At 47.7% G+C, this 21,309-nt stretch overlaps 7 protein-coding genes and 1 pseudogene across 7 annotated transcripts; 4 read left to right on the top strand and 4 right to left on the bottom strand.

Annotated features, from left to right (window-relative positions):
• Positions 1-8,014: 8,014 nt before the first annotated feature.
• LOC144891753 (histone H2A type 2-B-like) lies at positions 8,015-8,409 on the top strand (annotated as a pseudogene).
• A 723-nt stretch (positions 8,410-9,132) lies between these two features.
• On the top strand, positions 9,133-9,713 carry LOC137424889 (histone H3). Its single transcript, XM_068112771.2, is given in 2 exon segments — positions 9,133-9,327; positions 9,329-9,713. Coding segments are annotated over 2 exon segments (411 nt in total). The 3' UTR covers positions 9,545-9,713.
• A 160-nt stretch (positions 9,714-9,873) lies between these two features.
• On the bottom strand, positions 9,874-10,810 carry LOC144891754 (histone H4). The gene has a single exon (XM_078776030.1). The coding sequence runs from the start codon at positions 10,403-10,405 to the stop codon at positions 10,094-10,096; it is 312 nt and encodes a 103-aa protein (XP_078632156.1). The 5' UTR covers positions 10,406-10,810; the 3' UTR covers positions 9,874-10,093.
• A 923-nt stretch (positions 10,811-11,733) lies between these two features.
• Positions 11,734-12,893, bottom strand: LOC137414248 (histone H2A type 1-like). Its single transcript, XM_068099739.2, has one exon. It carries the CDS (start codon positions 12,891-12,893, stop codon positions 12,519-12,521), a length of 375 nt encoding a protein of 124 aa, XP_067955840.2. The 3' UTR covers positions 11,734-12,518.
• Positions 12,894-14,142: 1,249 nt separating this feature from the next.
• On the top strand, positions 14,143-14,545 carry LOC144891751 (histone H4). The gene has a single exon (XM_078776028.1). It carries the CDS (start codon positions 14,143-14,145, stop codon positions 14,452-14,454), a length of 312 nt encoding a protein of 103 aa, XP_078632154.1. The 3' UTR covers positions 14,455-14,545.
• Positions 14,546-15,352: 807 nt separating this feature from the next.
• Positions 15,353-15,917, bottom strand: LOC137425895 (histone H2B 1/2-like). Its single transcript, XM_068114620.2, has one exon. It carries the CDS (start codon positions 15,870-15,872, stop codon positions 15,492-15,494), a length of 381 nt encoding a protein of 126 aa, XP_067970721.2. The 5' UTR covers positions 15,873-15,917; the 3' UTR covers positions 15,353-15,491.
• Positions 15,918-18,063: 2,146 nt separating this feature from the next.
• LOC137426191 (histone H3) lies at positions 18,064-18,743 on the top strand. The gene has a single exon (XM_068114883.2). It carries the CDS (start codon positions 18,070-18,072, stop codon positions 18,478-18,480), a length of 411 nt encoding a protein of 136 aa, XP_067970984.1. The 5' UTR covers positions 18,064-18,069; the 3' UTR covers positions 18,481-18,743.
• A 302-nt stretch (positions 18,744-19,045) lies between these two features.
• Positions 19,046-19,357, bottom strand: LOC137425896 (histone H4-like). The gene has a single exon (XM_068114621.2). It carries the CDS (start codon positions 19,355-19,357, stop codon positions 19,046-19,048), a length of 312 nt encoding a protein of 103 aa, XP_067970722.1.
• Positions 19,358-21,309: the final 1,952 nt, after the last annotated feature.

Genomic DNA, 21,309 nt, shown 5'->3' with positions numbered 1-21,309 from the left:
TAATATGAAACCTTGAAAAGGCACATCCTCAGGTCCCCAGCAATATACCTGGCAAGTTTCAAGTATATCGGACCCGTGGATGTCGAGAAACAGCGGTCACAGACAAACAAACACACAGACACACACACAGACACACACACAGAGATTACTGGAATTATAGATAGATGGGACGAGTTAGCCTGGGAGTGGCTACCCGAAGAACCAGAAGACGTTGAGCTCCGGAAACTGGAGTTGCAATTACGGAGCCAGGAACGGATTAAAGAAGAAGAAAGGAAAGCAGAAGAGAGGAGAGAAGAGAAACAAGCAGAGGAAAGGAGAGTGGAACGAGAACTCCAGGAAAGGTTAGCAGAAGAAGAAAGGAAAGCAGAAAAGGAAAGAGCAGAAGAAGAAAGGAAAGCAGAAAAGGAAAGAGCAGAAGAAGAAAGGAAAGCAGAAAAGGAAAGAGCAGAAGAAGAAAGGAAAGCAGAAGAGAGGAGAGAAGAGAAACAAGCAGAGGAAAGGAGAGTGGAACGAGAACTCCAGGAAAGGTTAAAAGAAGAGGAAAGGAAAGCAGAAGCGAGGAGAGAAGAGAAACAAGCAGAGGAAAGGAGAGTGGAAAGAGAACTCCAGGAAAGGTTAGAAGGGAGAAAAGCAGAGGAGAGGAGAGCTGCAAGGGACCTCGAAGCAGAGGAGAGAAAAGCGGAAAGGGAATTAAAGGAACGTGACATGGAGCTTCAGCAAGAAATCAAATTCAAGGAGCTGGAGTTAATGAGAGAATGGGGAGAGGCACCACCCTTGCTGACGGGGTCGACACCTAACCAGAAAACCTGGGATGTGGGCAGACATGTGAGGCTGGTTCCACCGTTCAGTGAAAAGGAAGTCGCGAAATTTTTTCCACACTTTGAGAAAGTGGCTCGACAATTAAACTGGCCGGAGGAGGCCTGGACCATACTCGTGCAAAGTGTGCTGGTGGGGAAAGCTCAGGAAATTTATTCGGCGCTACCAATGGACCAATGTGCAGATTATGAGGTACTGAAGAAGCACATCCTCAAAGCCTATGAGTTGGTTCCGGAAGCTTACAGGCAAAAATTCAGGAATGCCAGGAAGAGGGAGAGTGAGACCCATGTGGAGTTTGCCAGAGTGAAAGAAAACATGTTTGATCGGTGGTGTGAGTCAAAAGGAGTCGGGAAAGACTTCGAAACATTGCGTGACTTGATCCTGGTGGAGGAATTTCAGCAGTGTGTCCACGAGGACATCAAAGTGTACCTGCAGGAAAAGAAAGTACCAAAGTTGTGGGACGCAGCCACCATGGCAGATGATTATGCTTTAACCCACCGAATAGGGGTCCACGAACCTAACTCCTCGCCTAGATCTCCGCAGGGGAGGTGGGGAACAGCAGGTGCGGAGAACGACAATACCTGGCGGCGGCCTCGAGAGGAGTATGGGGACAACGCGGATACCCCACCTGTTCGAAATCAGAGGGATGCGGGCCCAAGACAAACTTATATTTCGGGGGGCCCGAGGCAGACCACGAGTTTTTCCTCCGGGCCTACTTGCGCTTTTTGCAAAAAACCTGGACACTTGATGTCCAGTTGTTACCGCATGAAAAGGGAAGACCCAGAGCGGAGTCCGACTATTACGACTCCAAATGCAATGGCCATTGTGAGAAATCGCCATCAAAAGGGTTACCAACCATTTATTTCAGAGGGGTTTGTGTCACTGGATGGAGCCTCGACTAACCGGAGACCGGTTAGGATATTGAGGGACACAGGAGCACATCAATCTTTAATGCTTGAAGGCATTTTGCCATGGTCCGAGGAGACGGCAACGGGGGATAGTGTTCGTTTACAGGGGATCGGGGGCGGTGTTAGTGCTCCACTTCATGTCATCCATTTGGAGTCCGATTTGGTGTCAGGACCGGTCACCGTCGGTTTACAAGCCACGCTTCCTGTAGAAGGTGTATCTGTGGTAATCGGGAATGATTTGGCCGGGGGTCAAGTTTATGGTAACCTGAGGGTTGGTAAAGAGCCCAGCAGGGAAAATAACACCACACCAGCTCGGGAGGGCGACAAAAGTACCAAGTTATTTGTAGGGGGACTGAACTTCAAAACAGAGGAAGAAGTTCTGACCTCTGTCTTCAACAGATATGGGCCGCTGGTGGAAGTGCGGTTGGTAAGAGACAGGGAAACGCAACAGTCAAGAGGGTTCGGCTTTGTCACGTTTGCAAGCACAAAAGACGCCAGAGAGGCAGAGAAGAATTGGAATGGCAAGGATTTGGAGGGTCGGACCATAACAGTAGGGAAGGCATTTCGTAGGCGTCGAGAGGTCTACAGGAGAGGACAACTGGGCGGTAGTGTTGGTGGTGGCCGCAATCAATATTATTATGGAGGCTCCCTGAGTTACGGCAGCTCCCGAAGGAAGGATTGTCAAAGTAGTGGCCGAGAAGGAGACCGCTATTCATGGGACTACAGGGACAAGCGGTCCCACCATAATTATTAGGGAAGTTCTGAGAAGTTGAAGCACTGAAGGCGGCGGAGCCGCCGAGCCAAGATTCCTACACGGATTAACCGTGAACGCCGTTCCTAAAGGCGTCCATGTAGTGAACTTTCATGCACGGACTAACCGTGAACTCCACATTCCTCAAGGCGCCCATGTAGAGAACTTTCCTGCACGGACTAACCGTGAACTCCACGTTCCTAAAGGCATCCATGTAGTGAATACTCGGCTTGGCCTCCCGGAAAAAGTGCTATTGAGTTGCTTAACTTTGGATCTTTGATCAACCCCTTAACCTTCATTCACAAGAAACTGACAGTCAAAGTCAGAGGGTCATGAGATGGAGTTTGGCTTGGCAGGAGTCCAAGGGGAAATTGAACATGTAAAGGGCAGGGACAATGTCGTGGCTGGTGCTTTGTCCAGAAGTAATTACCTTTGAAAATCTCTGGGGGTTGTGTGAAATTTTGTTGCTTTATTGTTAAGTGATAACTGTGCCTGGGGGGAACTGATAAGGTGGGGGGGTTGAGTTATCTGGTTTGTTTATCCTAATTGGCCGGCAAAGAAAGTTTTCGCTGGGTTCAAACTTTCTTTCTTGAAGGGGGGGAGTGTTACATATTTATGTGAATGTATGTGAATTACCATTCAGGTCTTTGCTTATCCATGTGTAATAGATTAAGGGTTGTTGTGGTTGGAGGGTCAGGAGCCCTTCTGAAAAAGTGTCCGGAAACGGAAGTGACCGGAAACGGAAGAGGAAAAGACACGAGGAAGAAAAGCGACGAGTATTCTTCTTCCTCGCCCCGCTCCGACGAAAGGTGGGATCGACCTTGCGCTGCGTGGAAAAGCGGCGTTCCGAAGCCCGTCGGGCGAGAGGAGTTACCGGGACGTGTACCAACCCGGTGGAGACGTCAAGTTGACGTGGGGCCGTGCATCGACCCCGCGTCTGGCACCGTTCGCGGCACCGTCTAAACAGACGCGTACGGGTCGCACGTTGGGGCCTAACACGCCTTGCAAGCGGCGTGGGGCTTTTGGCTTGATTTACCGTACCCGCTTTGCGTGGCCACGAGGGGCTGCAGCCGCGGTGCCTGGTACGATACCTGCCCGGTGGAAACACGTCCACCCGGGGTTCGTTCAACCGCCCGAGTGCGGCGACGCCGACCAGCATCTCGGTCAGGAGGGGCCCAGAGACATTGTGAGGGGCAGAGACCAAAAGGGGGTCATGAGTACAGAAGTGGACACACCTATATAAGATGGCCATCTTAAGCATATAGGGAATTGGTTGTGGATTGGGGAATTGTTGATGGTTGTTTGTTGTTGATTGCTCGGGGAATATCCGTGATTGTATCATTGAAATCGTATGCTATCCTTACCCTGGAAATATATCATTGCACATCAGTTTCTCTTGGGTGGAATTCATAGGGATTGCGTTGCGAAAGCGCATATATATAATACTACTTGCTGGCGAAGGTCCTCTCACGGTCCGGGGGTCACCGAGACCAGGTAGTCACCGAGGGGACCACGTAACAAATATATATACACATTTATGTCGGGAGGTTTGCCCGGCAAAAGCTATACCGGGCATGCCTGGGTGTCAAGGGCGAGCCTTGGAAAGGCGAGTCTGGACCTGCCTGGGCGTGTTTGCCTGCGGCCTGGCAAGTCGAGGCTGGGCGTGCCCGGGCGCTCTGGACGAGCACTGGAAAGGCGAGAGCGGGCATGCCCGGACGCTCTGGGCGAGCCCTGGAAAGGCGATAGCGGGCATGCCCGGACGCTCTGGGCGAGCCCTGGAAAGGCGATAGCGGGCATGCCCGGACGCTCTGGGCGAGCCCTGGAAAGGCGAGAGCGGGCATGCCCGGGAAAGACGAGACCGGGCGTGCCCGGGAGGTTCGGGCGTGCCCGGGAACAGTGAGTCCGGGCATGTCCGGGAGAGGCGCGTCTGGCCGTGTTCTGGCCGGTGCAAGGCGATTGTGTGCATCCAGCGGTAACCGCTACACCTTCAATCCCTCTATGTTTTTGGTTTGGGCATTCAATTCTTCCTTCAACCCATCAATTTTGTTTTCCATTCGCTCACTCCAAGCATCCATTTTGTTTTCCAGTCCCTTCATGTCTCCCCTCAATTCGTCCCTTTGGGTATCCATTTTTTAATTTAAATCCCCCTATATCATTAATCATTCCCTTCGTTTATTTTTATTTTCCTCCATCTTTCTTTGAATTCCTTCATCTGTTCACCCTGGGCATCCATTTTATTATTGAATCGCTCACTGCGCTCAATCTGAGCATCTATTTTATCGTTATTTTACCTTCATAAATTGCATTAAGGCCTGGTAATCCATCGGGTCCGTCTCGGTAGCCGTGGAGGTTCCATTACTATGCTCTTCCCCTTCTATTTTCGGCTGATGGAGCAGGATTAATTTGGTGAGATGGGGTGTAGAGGAGGAAGAAGAGGAGAGGTGTGCTTGTCTCAGCAATGTCCACAAACACCGAGGTTGGTCTTTAGGAAATTTTATTAATTATTGGGAGAAGAAAACTGGGTTTGATCAGCACAGATTACATACAACATTACAACAGTTCACTTGCATAAAATAATTCACTTTGGTTTACAGCACAGGATTTCTCAACATGACACCAAGAGCAAGCAGAGTCTTCTTCTCCTCCTTCCAGCTCTCTCTCTCTCTCTTTCTCTCTCTTTTATAATGCCAAAGTCTTTTGAAGTCCTCTCAAGAGAGCAGTGTGGGGTTTCTCAGGCGTTCCGATCCCCACATCTGGCTCGGCCAAGCACAAGAGACCGTAGGTATGCTTTGAGCAATAACAATAACATATGACCAAGTTTCCTCCCCTGAGCAACCTTATTTCTTTTACAACATTTGACAATGATTTCACTGCAGTGTCTCTATTGGATTGCAGTCAAAGCCTGACGAATATACATCTGATTTCACTTATACATGCATTCCAAAGAATTTGCTTGGACTACACTTTTCATTGGCACAGTTCAAGAGTACATTTTTACTGGCCGAGCACAAATTCATTTCCCATATGTGCCTGAGAGATAGAAATGGTTCACAGTATTTTATACAAAAATTGTAATTTCCTACATTGAAACTTATCCAACAAGATAGTATTAATTAATTTGGAATAATGTAAAAGTCCTACTTCGACACGGCCCACCTCCAATTCCCTCGGCATCTCCATCTCGCGCGCCCAACTCAGCGTCCGCCATTACGCTGTTCGCTGAAACGGTTCCCGCTCGCATATTTTACCTCAGAAAAATTAAGAGACTTTATATTTTCGAACCGCGATGTCACGCTTCATGCACTCAATCGACTGTTAGAATTTTTATCGCCTCTGACAATTTTTTTTTTACTTCCGAATGTCGAGCACAATGTACGCTTGGCTGTGTCAATCTCAACCCGCGGACAAAAAAATTGTCCGTCGAGTCCGAATCTCACTTCCTGACACCAGTTGTCCTGTGGATGGCTCTATTAAGACAAATGGCTAATCGAGCTTACTTTGAGGCGTTATCCAATTGATGGCGAATGATACGCGAGACGGAATGAAGAATACCGACTCACCTGGACGGCCGGCGCAGGCATCTTCACCCTGCAAATCAATTCAACCCGAGGCGGAATTAAAGTGTACAAAAATAAGGTTTATTAAATGGAACCCGATAACAAGGAACGCGACGATAAATACCACAACCGAGGTTGGGATCCCACACACCTCACTCACTTCAACAACGGACAAAGGAAGAATTAAATTAAAGCAATTGTTGTGTTCTGTGGTGCAGCTTAGCTCTGTCTGCAGTGTGTCAGGGATCGTCAGGGATGGTCAGGCTCCGAGCGCGACGTCCGACGCAACTCCGGTAGGTGGGAAGAAAGGCCTCGATGTGCGCCCGTTCACCAGGCCTCGGTAAAACCTCTCGCGCCAAGTGAGCGAGCGGGCATGCAACCTGCTTCACCAGCCGTGCAATGTCCTCCCAAATTCGGCACGAAACTGCCATGCACCCAACGTTCGGGTCAGAAAGGAGAAAAGGTCGAGGTGAAGGAAAGCGTAAGGGCAGGTGGTCGGGGAAAGAGGAATTGTGAGGGCAGCAGCGAACGAGGCCCAGGCACTCAGGTCTCTTCAACGAGCAGAGACGAGAGAGAAAATGTCGGTCTCTTCTTCTTTTTGTCAATCCCCTCTTGACGGAATCTCTCTCCCTCTGCCAATCCATGCCGGCCAACACTACAGGCTCAACCCTCCACCAATGGCCACGTCACCTCTCTCTCATGCCGTTCATTTGATGGCCAATCTGTCGCTTTCTTCGCTCTTGCTTCACCACTCAGCGAGCTGCTTCTTGCTTTTGCCCTGACCAATCACCAGTCCTCTCCCACTCTGCCAATCGGCGGCCCTCGTCCTGTGGTGTCTTCCTTCTACCAATCCTTCGCAAGGTGGGCGTGGCCTCAGCCTGCCTGAGCAATGAGTGTTGCTATGCAATCTGGTGATGTGGCTGGCTGTAGCTGCATCGGCGGTTCCCCGAACTGGCTTCCGGTGGGTTTTATGGTTATTGTGACGGAGGGGGGATTTAAGTAGTGTTTGTGTGGTGTTACGATTGGGCCTAACTAATGTCCATTGTGCGTTGCCATATGGGACACAGGTATGATCACAGGTTTGACACACCGGGGAATTAGCATAAACCCTACAACTACTTGACATGCCCCATTCCTCGTAATGAGGATGAAGATACACTTAATCCGACATACGGGCTCGACAGGTCCTCGACTTATTTACGTAGAGATGGTTATTGTTACCTATGATCGTCGGAGCACCTACCTATGCAGATCTACCTCAATCTATATATGCCCCTACCCTAAAATTCATAACAATACAATGACTTGTTTGTTCTACACAATTGCATTGGTGTGGTGTTTCCATGGTTTATTAGAACACTCAAAATAACAAATCTTTCTGCCGCGTTCCCTCTCGAGACTCTGAGGGGCACCGTAACCGAAGTTTGGGGAGGTAACATACAACATAACAGTCTTCAGTATTTCAGATATTTTAACCGGTGGACACACAGTCGTCGTGTTCAAATATTTCCCATTAAATCCCCCCCATTCAAATCCCTCCTGCCTTTGGTATAACTATATGCTAGATGTCTTTGGTGTAACTATGCTGTCGTTCGAAACACCAACCTTCCAACCCGAGCAGATGCTCTCACCATTACACAACTGTTTCGTTTCAGTTTCTGGCTTGGGAGGATCCGAGGGTATGATGAGCTGAGATGAAGACAATAGTATAGCGAGAGAACAAATGCAAATACCGATGCGAAGAATAGAAACAGAGGGTGAACGAAGTCCTTTGAAAAAAGGGTAAATATGCAAAAATGTGGATCACACCAGCAGTGGACGTGGGACGTGGATTTGTGAGGCTCGGCCAAAGCTGTCCACCCATTGGTTGGATAAAATGTAGGCGTGGGGCATTCCTGATCCTATTTTCCTTTCAAAAGATACCCGTTCGCAACGGCTTGTCGTGTGTTACCATATTCAGCAATCCGACGTGTTTTAAAATATTTACTCCAGTGTACAAACATCATGGCGGGACGCGGTAAGGGCGGTGGAAAGACTCGTGCTAAGGCCGTCTCGTTCTTCCCGTGCTGGGCTGCAGTTTCCCGTGGGTCGTGTCCACAGACATCTTCGCAAAGGCAACGACGCCGAGCGCATCGGTGCCGGCGCTCACGTCTATCTGGCGGCTGTGCTCGAGTACTTGTCTGCAGAGATCCTGGAGCTCGCTGGTAACGCTGCACGAGATAACAAGAAATCGCGCATCATCCCGCGTCATTTACAGCTCGCCATCCGCAACGATGAGGAGTTGAACAAACTGCTGGGTGGGGTGACGATCGCGCAAGGTGGTGTACTGCCGAACATGCAGGCTGTGCTGCTCGCCAAGAAAAGCAAGGGAAAGTAAACGGCTTCGCCTCACACAAGGCCCAAGAGCTCGTCAGCTCTCCCACAACGGCAGCAGCATCAGCGATACACGATCCGTGTTTTACACAAAACTCTTTGCTGTGTATTTTTTTTACAAATTCATTTTTATCAAACTCAAAAAACAAAACCCATTTTTATAAACAACGTACAGATCGGGAAATAGGGGGAAAAAGCATTATTTACAAAGACTGTAGTTCCTGAATGTAAAAATGTATTACCTGGCGACGCCACCTCGACAAACTACCAAATTTTGAAATCGAATAGTGAGTAGAATTGTGAAATTTTTAGTATTACAAGACAAACACTCGCAATTATTCGGCATGGATATGCCTTTTGCCTCTTCACGTTTGAAGAATTGTTGGACAGGCCCAAAGGAGCCCAGGATAGATATTGGTGGGAAAAACGAGCAAAAGAGGGCGGACAGAGCTTTCCCTCACGGAGCGGATCACATCGGGCTCGGATTTGAGCCAATGGAGAGGGGAGAGTGAAGTTTCGACCAATGGATAGAGAGTGAGGCGGGGATTAATTCTTCAGCGAATGGGAGAGTGTTTGAGGCAGCCAATAACAAACGTGAAAAATGTGCCAGCCAATGGCGAACGGCCGAAGCGTCTCGCGGCTCAAACAAAATCAGACCGCGCATTTCTCAAATCTCAATTCTCATGTTTCATTCGTTGTTGTTTTGTGTTGATATTTGCCGGTCACGATGGCTCGTACGAAGCAAACCGCCCGTAAATCGACAGGTGGAAAAGCTCCCCGAAAGCAGTTGGCGACGAAGGCGGCACGGAAAAGTGCTCCAGCCACCGGTGGCGTGAAAAAGCCGCATCGTTACCGTCCAGGAACTGTGGCGCTGCGCGAGATCCGGCGCTACCAAAAGTCCACGGAACTGCTCATTCGCAAGGCTGCCGTTTCAGCGCCTCGTCCGTGAAATCGCACAGGATTTCAAGACCGATTTGCGATTCCAGAGCTCCGCAGTGATGGCGCTGCAGGAGGCGAGCGAGGCCTACCTCGTTGGGCTGTTTGAGGACACTAATTTGTGCGCGATTCACGCCAAACGTGTCACCATCATGCCCAAGGACATCCAGCTGGCACGACGTATCCGCGGGGAGCGAGCTTAACCCGCTGATCCAAGGTCTTGTGCACACCTTCCGCACCACACCACCCAACGGCTCTTTTCAGAGCCACAACACCTTTCTTGAAAGTGTAATCGACCTTCCACCGAACTCGCCACCGATCACTGCATTTTGTATGTGTACGTGTATACGGGTCGGAAGGAAATACGTTTTGTGATGCTTTTTATGAAGTCTGAAAGGGAAACGTTGAACAAGATGGTGGAGGTTGGCTGTCTTCAGGGAATAGGGTTTCACAATGTTTCAATGAACCCCCACAGAATTGTCAAGTGACAATTGTTGGGGATCATGTGATGTCGCTTGCAAGGTGGTTCATGTTAAAATACACATTTTTCATTTTAACCGTATTATGTATTATTTGACCCGTTCATCTCAATCCCAAAATAATAATATAAACTCTGCCATAAACATTGCATTTCTGATGCCAAATAATACATGATACTAAGTTCAAGTCGCCTGAAGCTCCTTCATGAACGAGTTGGTGGCTCTGAAAAGAGCCGTTTTGTTGTTGTGCTTGATGAACACCACCCTCAATGTTTAACCACCGAAACCGTAGAGCGTGCGGCCCTGGCGCTTCAAAGCGTACACCACATCCATGGCAGTGACGGTCTTGCGCTTGGCGTGCTCCGTGTAGGTAACGGCATCGCGGATAACATTTTCCAGGAACACCTTGAGAACTCCACGGGTTTCCTCGTAGATGAGACCCGAGATGCGCTTTACCCCACCACGACGAGCAAGGCGACGAATAGCAGGCTTTGTGATTCCCTGGATGTTATCACGCAGCACCTTGCGATGACGTTTCGCACCTCCTTTACCGAGACCCTTTCCTCCTTTACCACGTCCAGACATGACGATCGCGGTTGAATCCAAAGCTGAATAAACGAAACCACGAGCATTCCTGTCTTTATATGGTGGTGATAGAGGTTTTCTATTGGTGGGAACTCGATTTTACCATTTGCTCTTTGACTCTTCCATGATTCGTCCGACATTTATTTATTTTCTCTGCAGTTTCCTTGATGATTTCCACCACGTCCTCGTGTGCTCTTTGTGCCCTTTGCCCTTTCACCTCTCGTTCCGCGCATGCGCACGTCGTCCTTTTGCTTTGACCATCTGCAACTGCACTGGCTTTTACTGTCCCTTCGCTTTCACTCGTCACGTAATCCTGTCAAATAAGGTTTAAATAATGCAGTAATTCACGACGATTTAATTCTGAACACAACTTGAAATGCAGAACTTTGGCAAATAACAACGCGCGCTCACATTACCTGAGAAATAAGCTTCAAAAGCATCGTTTATATCGTCCGATATTTTGATGCCAGTTTGGATTTGATGAAAAGTAAAAATACTTGTTTTGTCCGCAAACCAACAATAACCTCGTTGAACCCTCGATTGTAGCCTTGTTGAAAATTTGTCTCTTTCAAATGTCATTTCATTGCGGTTCAAACACAATGAATGCTTGAAGTTTCTCCATCATTGCGCTACCTTGGACGACAGGTGATGAATTTGAGCAGCTCATTGTGAATGAGACATCGTAACAGTTTCGTTTGCAAGGCGGAGATGGAATCGGCACATCACAGGAAGCACGATTCAAGCTCAATGACTGACGTTTGGATGAATAAAAAAACCCTTCAAAGCATTGCTTCGAGCCGTGTGCTGTTTGTGACCAAATATTTTCACTCTCGGCTGGTCTTTGCTCAGGTGGCCTCAACATGAGCCTCAGAAAAGCTGATTGTTCTAATTGTTTGCTTGACTGCCTTGCAAAGATGGCTACAGACAGGTGCACATTTCACAATGAAAATTGTAACGTTTAATTTTGGTCCAAGAAAAGATTTACCTCGTGAAAATGAGCCTGAGTCACGAAGCTCCTTCGGGGAAGCCCGAGAACGTATCCGACCGAGTAAGCAATGTTGTGTCAAAGCAGCTCTTCCATCGCATCTGCAGTGTCGGCCCGTGGAAGCTGGTGAAAGGTGCAGAGGATTGAAAATGTGCTTCTCGCCGTTTGCCAGCATGTGTCTGTACTTGGAAATGCTGTGCGCATTACGCATGGATGTATCGTTTTCGTTAATTATTCAGCTCAAAGTGAAGCGAGAAACAAACGGAACCGAAAGAACACTTCTCATCGTTTCCGATTGCCGACGATGATTTCTACCACGTCCGCTTCTCCTGTCACAATAACATCGGCGGCGAGACGACGCGGTTTGTGCAAGCCTGCACTTGATTTTGGATCTCGTCTTCCTTCTCTCTTTTCGGTGTGAAATGGCGGAGACTGTTCCCCTTCCGACGGCACTTTCGACCTCGTTTCTGAAACGAGCCAATAATAAAACTGGCGATTCCAGAACCCCAAAACATCCCCTTGTGTGTGAATGCAAATCTGACAGAATTAATTTTTCTTGAAAACTTTAACAGTTAATAAAGACTGGAAAATGCCAATGCAGAGGTACCTTTTATAACCCTCAGCACCCGTTTTTCTAAGTTATTGTGAGTCTCAACTCCCCCCTCCTCCTCTGTAACCCCTTTTTCTTTGCTCGTTGCTGTTTGGTTTTGTTCCTTTTCTGTTTCACCCCAACATTCCCCTGCTTGCTCTTTCATTTCGTTTGTTTGCAGCTTTTTTCCCCAATTGTCCTCTCCCCTTGAACACACTCTCACTCTTTTATATCAAACTATCCTGCTACTCTGTATCGTCACAATACTATATCTACACTGGATTAGACGGACAATGATTGGGGCTTCTGTGATGACAAGATGCATGTGTAGTAAATGCAAAGTTCATAATTATTGCGCGTGTGCATGTGCTTTTGAAGTGTAAAGTCAACAAGAAAGGACCGTTTAAGGTTTTTCAACACACAGCAGAGTTTGGTGCAAAACACGGATCGTGTATCGTTGAAACTGCTTTCGGAAAGGTTCGAGTGGCTCTGAAAAGAGCCGTTGTGGGAGAGCTGAAGAACTCTTGAGGCGGAGCCGTTTACTTGCCCTGGCTTTTCTTGGGGAGCAGCACGGCCTGGATGTTCGGCAGTACACCACCTTGCGCGATCGTCACCCCGCCCAGCAGTTTGTTCAGCTCCTCATCGTTGCGGATGGCGAGCTGCAAATGACGCGGGATGATGCGCGATTTCTTGTTATCTCGTGCAGCGTTACCGGCGAGCTCCAGGATCTCTGCAGACAAGTACTCGAGCACAGCCGCCAGATAGACGGGAGCGCCGGCACCGACGCGCTTGGCGTAGTTGCCTTTGCGAAGATGTCTGTGGACACGACCCACGGGAAACTGCAGCCCAGCACGGGAAGAACGAGTCTTTGCCTTAGCGCGAGTCTTTCCACCACCTTTACCACGTCCCGACATGATTTGTAGAGAAGAACCGATATCTCAATAACCTCAATGTGACTGAACGTCATGGTGTGAATTGAGTTGTTTTAAGGGCAAAGTCGGATCAGGAATCATACACGCCCACATTTTATCCATCCAATGGCTGAACATCAGGTTGTGTACTCCGCCTCCAAACTCTCTGTGATCCACATATTTACATATGATAACCTGAAAAGACAGAATCCTTTGCACTTTGCACTTTGCAGCATTTAAAATACAGAATTGTTTGTCAGTTTTATTTGTAAGTGCATTTAGATTCAGGCTTCAGTAGTTAAGTTGTACACGCAAAGCGAAACAATGAGGTTGTACTCTTGTTGCATTATCGAGAAACAACTTATTGAAATTGAATGTTACATTTTTTTATTTGAATCAAAAGGCAAATTTGCCGTTTTTCCATATACTGGTTCTGAATGTGTCCCAATCGCACATGTACCGAGAGGAGTGAGAGAATAATTTTACTCTGTCTGCCTGGCAATCGCACAAAATTGAAATCCAGCTCGGAAACTTACTGTTTCAAACATCCGTTTTTCACCAGATTTGTTGCACAATTACCCCAAGGAAATGGGGGGAAAAAGGGGAAGACCACAAAACCTTGTGGGGTTGTTTTTCTTTCCGGGGGAGTGGGCGAACCTGGTTAATGGGTGAGAAACTCAACAACAAACACACACCATCCCCTTCAGGCAACGATAACCCCACAGACAACACTACTCACATGCACACAATCATCCATCCCTGCTCAAGCTCCATAAAACTCCTGCTTTTTTTATCCTTACACCCCTCGATCTGCAATATTTCCAAGTACTTATGTGATCAGTGACAATTTAAACTTTGTTGTTTATGCTGCCAATACCTTTCCAGGGAGACCATTCCATTTGTTAACGACTCTCCTCATTTGACAGGATCCCGTGTTTACTTGGGTGAAAGCGAAGAGATCGTAAAAGGCAGTGCAGTTGCAGATTGTCAAAGCGAAAGGACGCAGTGCGCATGCGCGGAAAGAGGTGAAAGGAACAAACGTTCCAACAACAAACGACGACCAACTCGTTCAGGAACAAACCCTTTTCCCGGAGAAAATAATTTAATGAAGTAGTCAAAGTGGAAGGGTCAAAGAGCAAATGCTAATGTCGAGTTTCCCACCAATGGAAAACCTCTGTACCACCACCATATAGATATAGACACGAATGTTTGGCGTTTAGTTTATTCTGACTTGAGTCCAACCGCTGTCGGCATGTCTGGTCGTGGTAAAGGTGGAAAGGGTCTCGGAAAAGGAGGTGCGAAACGTCATCGCAAGGTACTGCGTGATAACATTCAGGGAATCACAAAACCTGCTATTCGTCGCCTTGCTCGTCGTGGTGGGGTAAAGCGCATCTCGGGTCTCATCTACGAGGAAACCCGTGGAGTTCTCAAGGTGTTCCTGGAAAATGTTATCCGCGATGCTGTTACCTACACGGAGCACGCCAAGCGAAAGACCGTTACTGCCATGGATGTGGTGTACGCTTTGAAGCGCCAGGGCCGTACCCTTTACGGTTTCGGTGGTTAAACATCTTGGTGGTGGTAACATCAACACCTACAACAACAAAACGGCTCTTTTCAGAGCCACCAACTCATTCATGAAAGAGCTTCAGGGGACTTGAACTTTATCATGTATTCTGTGGCACCAGAAATGCAATGGAGACAGCTCTGTTTATTACTTTGATTTTCACGAGGTGAAACGGGCAGATATTGAAGTCTGAAAGATTATTCGAGGCTTAAAAGCCAATGATCCCGAGCACTTTGTTGCAGTGATGTTTCGTGCAATTAGAGGCCACACTCTCAACTGAAAGTTGTTTCCGGAGAACAGTTACATGGCTCGACGAAAGCTGTTTCGGGCGAAGAGTAACTGAGAAATGGAATAAATAGATTTTCTGAGTTCGTGGTAACTGCCCCATCAGTTCAGATATTCGAGAATAGAAGACCCGTCTCTTCGCTGACGGCAATACCAATCTCTGCTGCGTTGGCTAATCTATGGGGAAATAAATTTAAAAAGGACTACTGGGAGATCCTGCTCTCCGAGCTCCGTGTTGGCATTTGCATATTTGACACGCGTGTCCATGTACCCATAAAAAAAGGTATTTCTTTTTTGGATCACAAACACCCAGGAGTTACCCCAATCCACCGTAGTTGGATTTATTGAAATCTGTTAATCCGTCTCAAGTTATAACACAACAAAGACAGACACGGCTCCTTTTATAGTATCGATAGGAGCAGATTGAACAAACGTTGGTCCTCCTCAAATTTGATCCTGACTCCCCAACAAACATACCCACCTCACAATAAATTATGTTCCAAGTCGTTATGACAAATACCAACCCTATCCATGGAATAATAGTAAGTTTTAACAGGACTACTCTTTACTTCAGTATAACGCTGATGATTACCTGAACTGCACTTTAATATGAACCACATTTCTCGTTACAGATAACATCGTGGTTCTTTCACCAAGGATACACGAAGAGGAAAAGTCGCACTCCATTAAAGAAACATTGAGTGGCTCTGAAAAGAGCCGTTTGGGGATGAACTCGAGAAACGAGTCCGAGCTCACTTGGAGCTGGTGTACTTGGTCACGGCCTTTGTACCTTCGGACACGGCGTGCTTGGCCAACTCCCCGGGAAGGAGCAGACGCACTGCCGTCTGGATCTCCCGCGATGTGATGGTGGAGCGCTTGTTGTAATGCGCCAGACGAGATGCTTCGGATGCGATGCGCTCAAAGATGTCGTTAACGAAGGAATTCATGATGCTCATCGCTTTGGAAGAAACACCCGTATCGGGGTGAACTTGTTTCAGCACCTTGTAGATGTAAATGGCGTAGCTTTCCTTTCTGCGATGACGCCGTTTACCGGGACCCTTCCGAGTCGCTTTAGAAACGGCTTTCTTCGAACCCTTCTTTGCTGCCTCTTGCTTGGGATGATCCGCAGGCATGACGAGTAGAGAAAAGAAAAACGAGAGCGAAGCAACCAAATAATAATCGACGGAGAAAGAGAAAGAATAAGAAGACGAGTGTGAACGATTCCCTTTTATAAAGGGTTCATATGCAAATATGTGGATCACAGAGCGTTTCGAGGTGGAGAACACAACCTGATGCTCAGTCATTGGTTAGATGAAAAGTGGGCGTGTGTCATTCTTGATCCGAGTTTCCCTTCAAAAGAACCAAATTCGTCACCTTCGCATGAAATTCAGTAAAGTTATTTGGATTTCTCTTTTTGTGTACAAATCATGGCGTTCTGGCACTTCCAAACCAAATAGAGAACATGGGATGATAATGAAGTTTGCACTTGATGCGGAACAATAACCTGGAAAACAACAATGCGTGAGAGTGGGGTCATCGCAGGTATCTCCGCGTTGGGTTTTTCCAGCCTTGACAGTTCAAGGTGGCGCAAGGAATTTAGACCCAGCAGGTGTCCATTCGGTCCGTCAGTCTTGCACCTCATCAACACCAAACCAATTTATATCAAAAATGAGAATATTTTTTTATACCAGTTTTCCGGGGTTGGGGGAGGGGGGAGATTTTCTTTGGGGGGTTGGGGGAGGGGGGAGATTTTCTTTGCGGGGTTGGGGGAGGGGGGAGATTTTCTTTGCGGGGTTGGGGGAGGGGGGAGATTTTCTTTGCGGGGTTGGGGGAGGGGGGAGATTTTCTTTGGGGGGTTGGGGGAGGGGGGAGATTTTCTTTGCGGGGTTGGGGGAGGGGGGAGATTTTCTTTGCGGGGTTGGGGGAGGGGGGAGATTTTCTTTGCGGGGTTGGGGGAGGGGGGAGATTTTCTTTGCGGGGTTGGGGGAGGGGGGAGATTTTCTTTGTGGGGTTGGGGGAGGGGGGAGATTTTCTTTGCGGGGTTGGGGGAGGGGGGAGATTTTCTTTGCGGGGTTGGGGGAGGGGGGAGATTTTCTTTGCGGGGTTGGGGGAGGGGAGGGACTTATTCTTTCCGAAGATGGCTCTTTTGTGAGAAACACCACATCGACCATACACCACCTCTTGACGAGCGAGACCTCCTCCCTCCCCCCCCCCCCCTCCCACAGCGAACAATCCGCAATGATGTTCTGTTCAATCACACATCCTTGCTCAAGCGACTAAGAAGTTCGACAAATATCCCTCGACCTCTCGATCTACATTATTTCCGGGTACTTATCTCATTCCGATTTAGACGAATGTAGTTTCTGCTGCGAAGACCTTTCCGGAGCGACCATTCCACACATTAACAACTCAGTGAAAGACCCTTGCCTTATTACCGTTTGATCTCCCCTCTTCTTTACTCTCAAGTTCTGCACAAATCCATTCTGACAGATAAATGCACAAAAAGGGATTTGTCGGTATCGAGTTTTGTAGATGGTGGATGACGCTCTCCTCGTGTCCTCAAACAGACCGATGAGGGAGGTCAAAATGTCGCCGGCAACGCCATCAGATCGGAGCTCTGGAAACCAAATAATTTAATCTCCTGCTTGTGTTCGGCGATGGAATTACCATTCTGCGGGGTTTGCGCAATTGCACGTTCGTCTTTCAAGCAAGCTTTTGTAACGTCCATTTTCTGTTTCTCGATTCATTGAAAATGTGCGGTTCCTGCAATATCGCAATAATGTTTTATTTACAAATAACGTACAACGACTGTAATATAATAAAAATGTAGTTCCGTCCCACCTCGACAAACTACCCAATTTTGAAATCGATTGGTGAGTGAATTTTTTTATATCACGGTACACACATGGAAATATTCGGCAAGGATTTGCTTTTTGCTTCTTCACGTTAACGGAAGCGCTGAACAGGCCCAAAGGAGCTCAGGATAGATATTGGTGGGAGAAACGAGCAAGGGAAGGCGGACGGAGCTTTCCCTCGCGGAGCGGATCACATCGGGCTCAGATTTTAGCCAATGGAAAGGGGAGAATGAAGTTTCGACCAATGGATGGAGCGTGAGGTGGGGCTTAATTCTTCAGCGAATGGGAATGGTTTTGAGGCAGCCAATAGCAAACGTGAAAATGTGGCAGCCAATTGCAAACGTGAAAATCGTGGAAGCCAAATGCAAAGCGGCGCAAGCGTCTCCCGACATAACTAAAAGCGCACAGCGCAGTTTTAATCGCCTTGTTGGCGTTTGGTGAAAAAGTTGTTTTTCAATTTTGTGTTGTTGTCACGATGGCTCGTACGAAGCAAACCGCCCGCAAATCGACAGGTGGAAAAGCTCCCCGAAAACAGTTGGCGACAAAGGCGGCACGGAAAAGTGCTCCAGCCACCGGTGGCGTGAAAAAGCCGCATCGTTACCGTCCAGGAACTGTGGCGCTGCGCGAGATCCGGCGCTACCAAAAGTCCACGGAGCTGCTCATTCGCAAGCTGCCGTTTCAGCGCCTCGTCCGTGAAATCGCACAGGATTTCAAGACCGATTTGCGATTCCAGAGCTCCGCAGTGATGGCGCTGCAGGAGGCGAGCGAGGCCTACCTCGTTGGGCTGTTTGAGGACACGAATTTGTGCGCGATTCACGCCAAACGTGTCACCATCATGCCCAAGGACATCCAGCTGGCACGACGTATCCGCGGGGAGCGAGCTTAACCCGCTCGTCCAAGGTCTTGTGCACAGCTTCCGCACCACACCACCCAACGGCTCTTTTCAGAGCCACAACACCTTTCTTGAAAGTGTAATCGACCTTTCACCAAACTCCACCTATCACTGCATTTTGTGTGTATATAATGTGTACACTGTGTATACCGGCCTGGAGGAAATACGTTTTGTTTTGACTTTTTTATGAAGACAGAGAGGGAAATGTTGAACAATAGTGGTGGTTGGCTGTCTTCAGGGAATGGTGTTTCACAATGTTTCAATGAAACCACAGGATTGAGAAGTGACAATTGTTGGAGATCATGTGTCATGTTGCTTGCAAGGTGGTTCATGTTAAAATTCACGTTTTTAAATTTTAACCATAACATGTATAATTTGACCCGTTCATCTCCTCAAACCCAAAATAATAATAATACAAACCCTGCTCTCAACATTGCATTTCTGGTGCCAAATAATACATAAAGCAAAGTTCAAGTCGCCTGAAGCTCTTTCATGAACGAGTTGGTGGTTCTGAAAAGAGCAGTTTTGTTGTAGCTGTTGAACACCACCACCAAAATGTTTAAGCACCGAAACCGTAGAGGGTACGGCCCTGGCGCTTCAAAGCGTACACCACATCCATGGCAGTAACGGTCTTTCGCTTGGCGTGCTCCGTGGCGGTAACAGCATCGCGGATAACATTTTCCAAGAACACCTTGAGAACTCCACGGGTTTCCTCGTAGATGAGACCCGAGATGCGCTTTACCCCACCACGACGAGCAAGGCGACGAATAGCAGGTTTTGTGATTACCTGGATATTATCACGCAGTACCTTGCGATGACGTTTCGCACCACCTTTACCGAGACCTTTTCCACCTTTACCACGTCCAGACATAATGAGCGTTTCGAACAAAACCCCAATTTAACCAAGCGAACGAGCACACGCGTGTCGATACCGATGGTGTTGGTACCAAGGCTTCATATTGGTGGAGCTCGATATTGCGATTTGCTCAACCTTGAAACTTTGCCTCCTCCATTTAATTATTTTCTCGACGAGAAAGGGTGCTGCCTTGGTGATTTCTGCCACGTCCGCGCGTGTGCCCTTTGCACCTCTCTGCCGGGCATGCGCACGTTGTCCTTACGATTTTACAATATGCAATAATCTTTAATAAGCTTGCAGCTTTGTGATTCCCTGGATGTTATCATTCAGTCCCTTGCGATGACGTTTAGCACCTCCTTTTCCACGACCCTTTCCACCTTTACCACGTCCAGACATGATGATGGGAGTTGAATCCAAAGGTGAATCAACGAAACGAGCGTTCGTGTGTCTTTTTGGTGGTGATACTGAGGCTTTCTATTGGTGGGAACTCGATATTACCATTTGCTCTTTGACCCTTCCACGATTCCTCCGACATTTAATTATTTTCACTGCGTTTTCCTTTGGTGATTTCTACCACGTCCGCGTGTGCTCTTCGTGCCCTTTACCCTTTCACCCCACTTTCCGCGCATGCGCACGTCGTCCTTTCGTTTTGACAATATGCAACTGCACTGGCTTTTCCGATCCCATCGCTTTCACTCAAGTAAACACGTAATCCTGTCAAATGAGGTTCAAGTTTTGCAAAATTGACGACGATTTAATTCTGAACACAACTTGAACTGTAGAACTTTGGCAAATAACAACGCGCGCTCACATCACCGAAGTTGGAAATAAGCTTCAAAAGCATCAAGTCATCGTACGATATTTTGATGCCAGTTTGGATTTGATGAAAAGTAAAAATACTTGTTTTGTCCGCAAACCAACAATAACCTCGTTGAACCCTCGATTGTGGCCTCGTTTAAAATTTCTCTTTCGAATGTCATTTCATTGCGGTTCAAACACAATGAATGCTTGAAGTTTCTCCATCATTGCGCTACCTTGGACGACAGGTGATGAATTTGAGCAGCTCATTGTGAATGAGACATCGCAATAGTTTCGTTGACAAGGCCGGAGATGGAAACGGTACATCAGACGAAGCACGATACAAGCTCGATAACTGTGACGTTTCGATTGAAAAAAAACCATTCAAAGCATTGTTTAGAGCCGTGTGCTGTTCGTGACCAAGCATTTTCACTCTCATGCTGGTCCATGCGCATTGCTCAGGTGGCCTCAACATCAACATGAGCCTCATAAAAGCTGATTTTCTTCTTGTTTGCTTGACTGCCTTGCAAAGATGGCTACAGACAAGTGCACATTTCACAATGAAAATTTTAACGTTTAAGTTTGGTCCAAGAATCGATTCACGTCGTGAAAATGAGCCTGAGTAATGAAGCTCCTTGGGGGAAGCCCGATAACGTATCCGACCGAGTAAGCAATGCAATATTGTGTCAAAGCAGCTCTTCCATCTGCAGTGTCGGCCCGTGGAAGATGGTGAAAGGTGCAGAGGATTGAAAATGTGCTTCTCGCCTTTCACCAGCATGTGCTTGTACTTGAGAATGCTGTGCGCATTGCGCATGGATGTATCGTTCACGTTAATTACGGAGCTCAAAGTGAAGCGAGAAACAAACGGAAACAAAGGAACACTTCTCATCGATTCCGATTGCCGACGTCTATTTCCACCACGTCCGCTTCTCCCGTCACAATAACATCGACGGCGTGATGAGACGATGTGTAGTTTGTACAATACTGCACTGATTTTGGATTCTCGTCTTCCTCCTCACTCTATTCAGTATGAAATGGCAGAGACTGTTCCCCTTCCGACAGCACTTTCGACCTCGTTTCTCAAACGAGACAATAATAAAACTGGCGCTTCCAGAACCCATAAACATCCCCTTGTTTGTGAATGCAAATCTGTCAGAATAAATTTTTGT

Source organism: Myxine glutinosa, chromosome 4 (assembly GCF_964187855.1).
Source record: "Myxine glutinosa chromosome 4, kmMyxGlut1.1, whole genome shotgun sequence".
NCBI lineage: Eukaryota > Metazoa > Chordata > Myxini > Myxiniformes > Myxinidae > Myxine > Myxine glutinosa.
The sequence above is the reverse complement of the archived record's forward strand: the minus strand, read 5'-3'. Positions and strand labels throughout refer to the sequence as shown.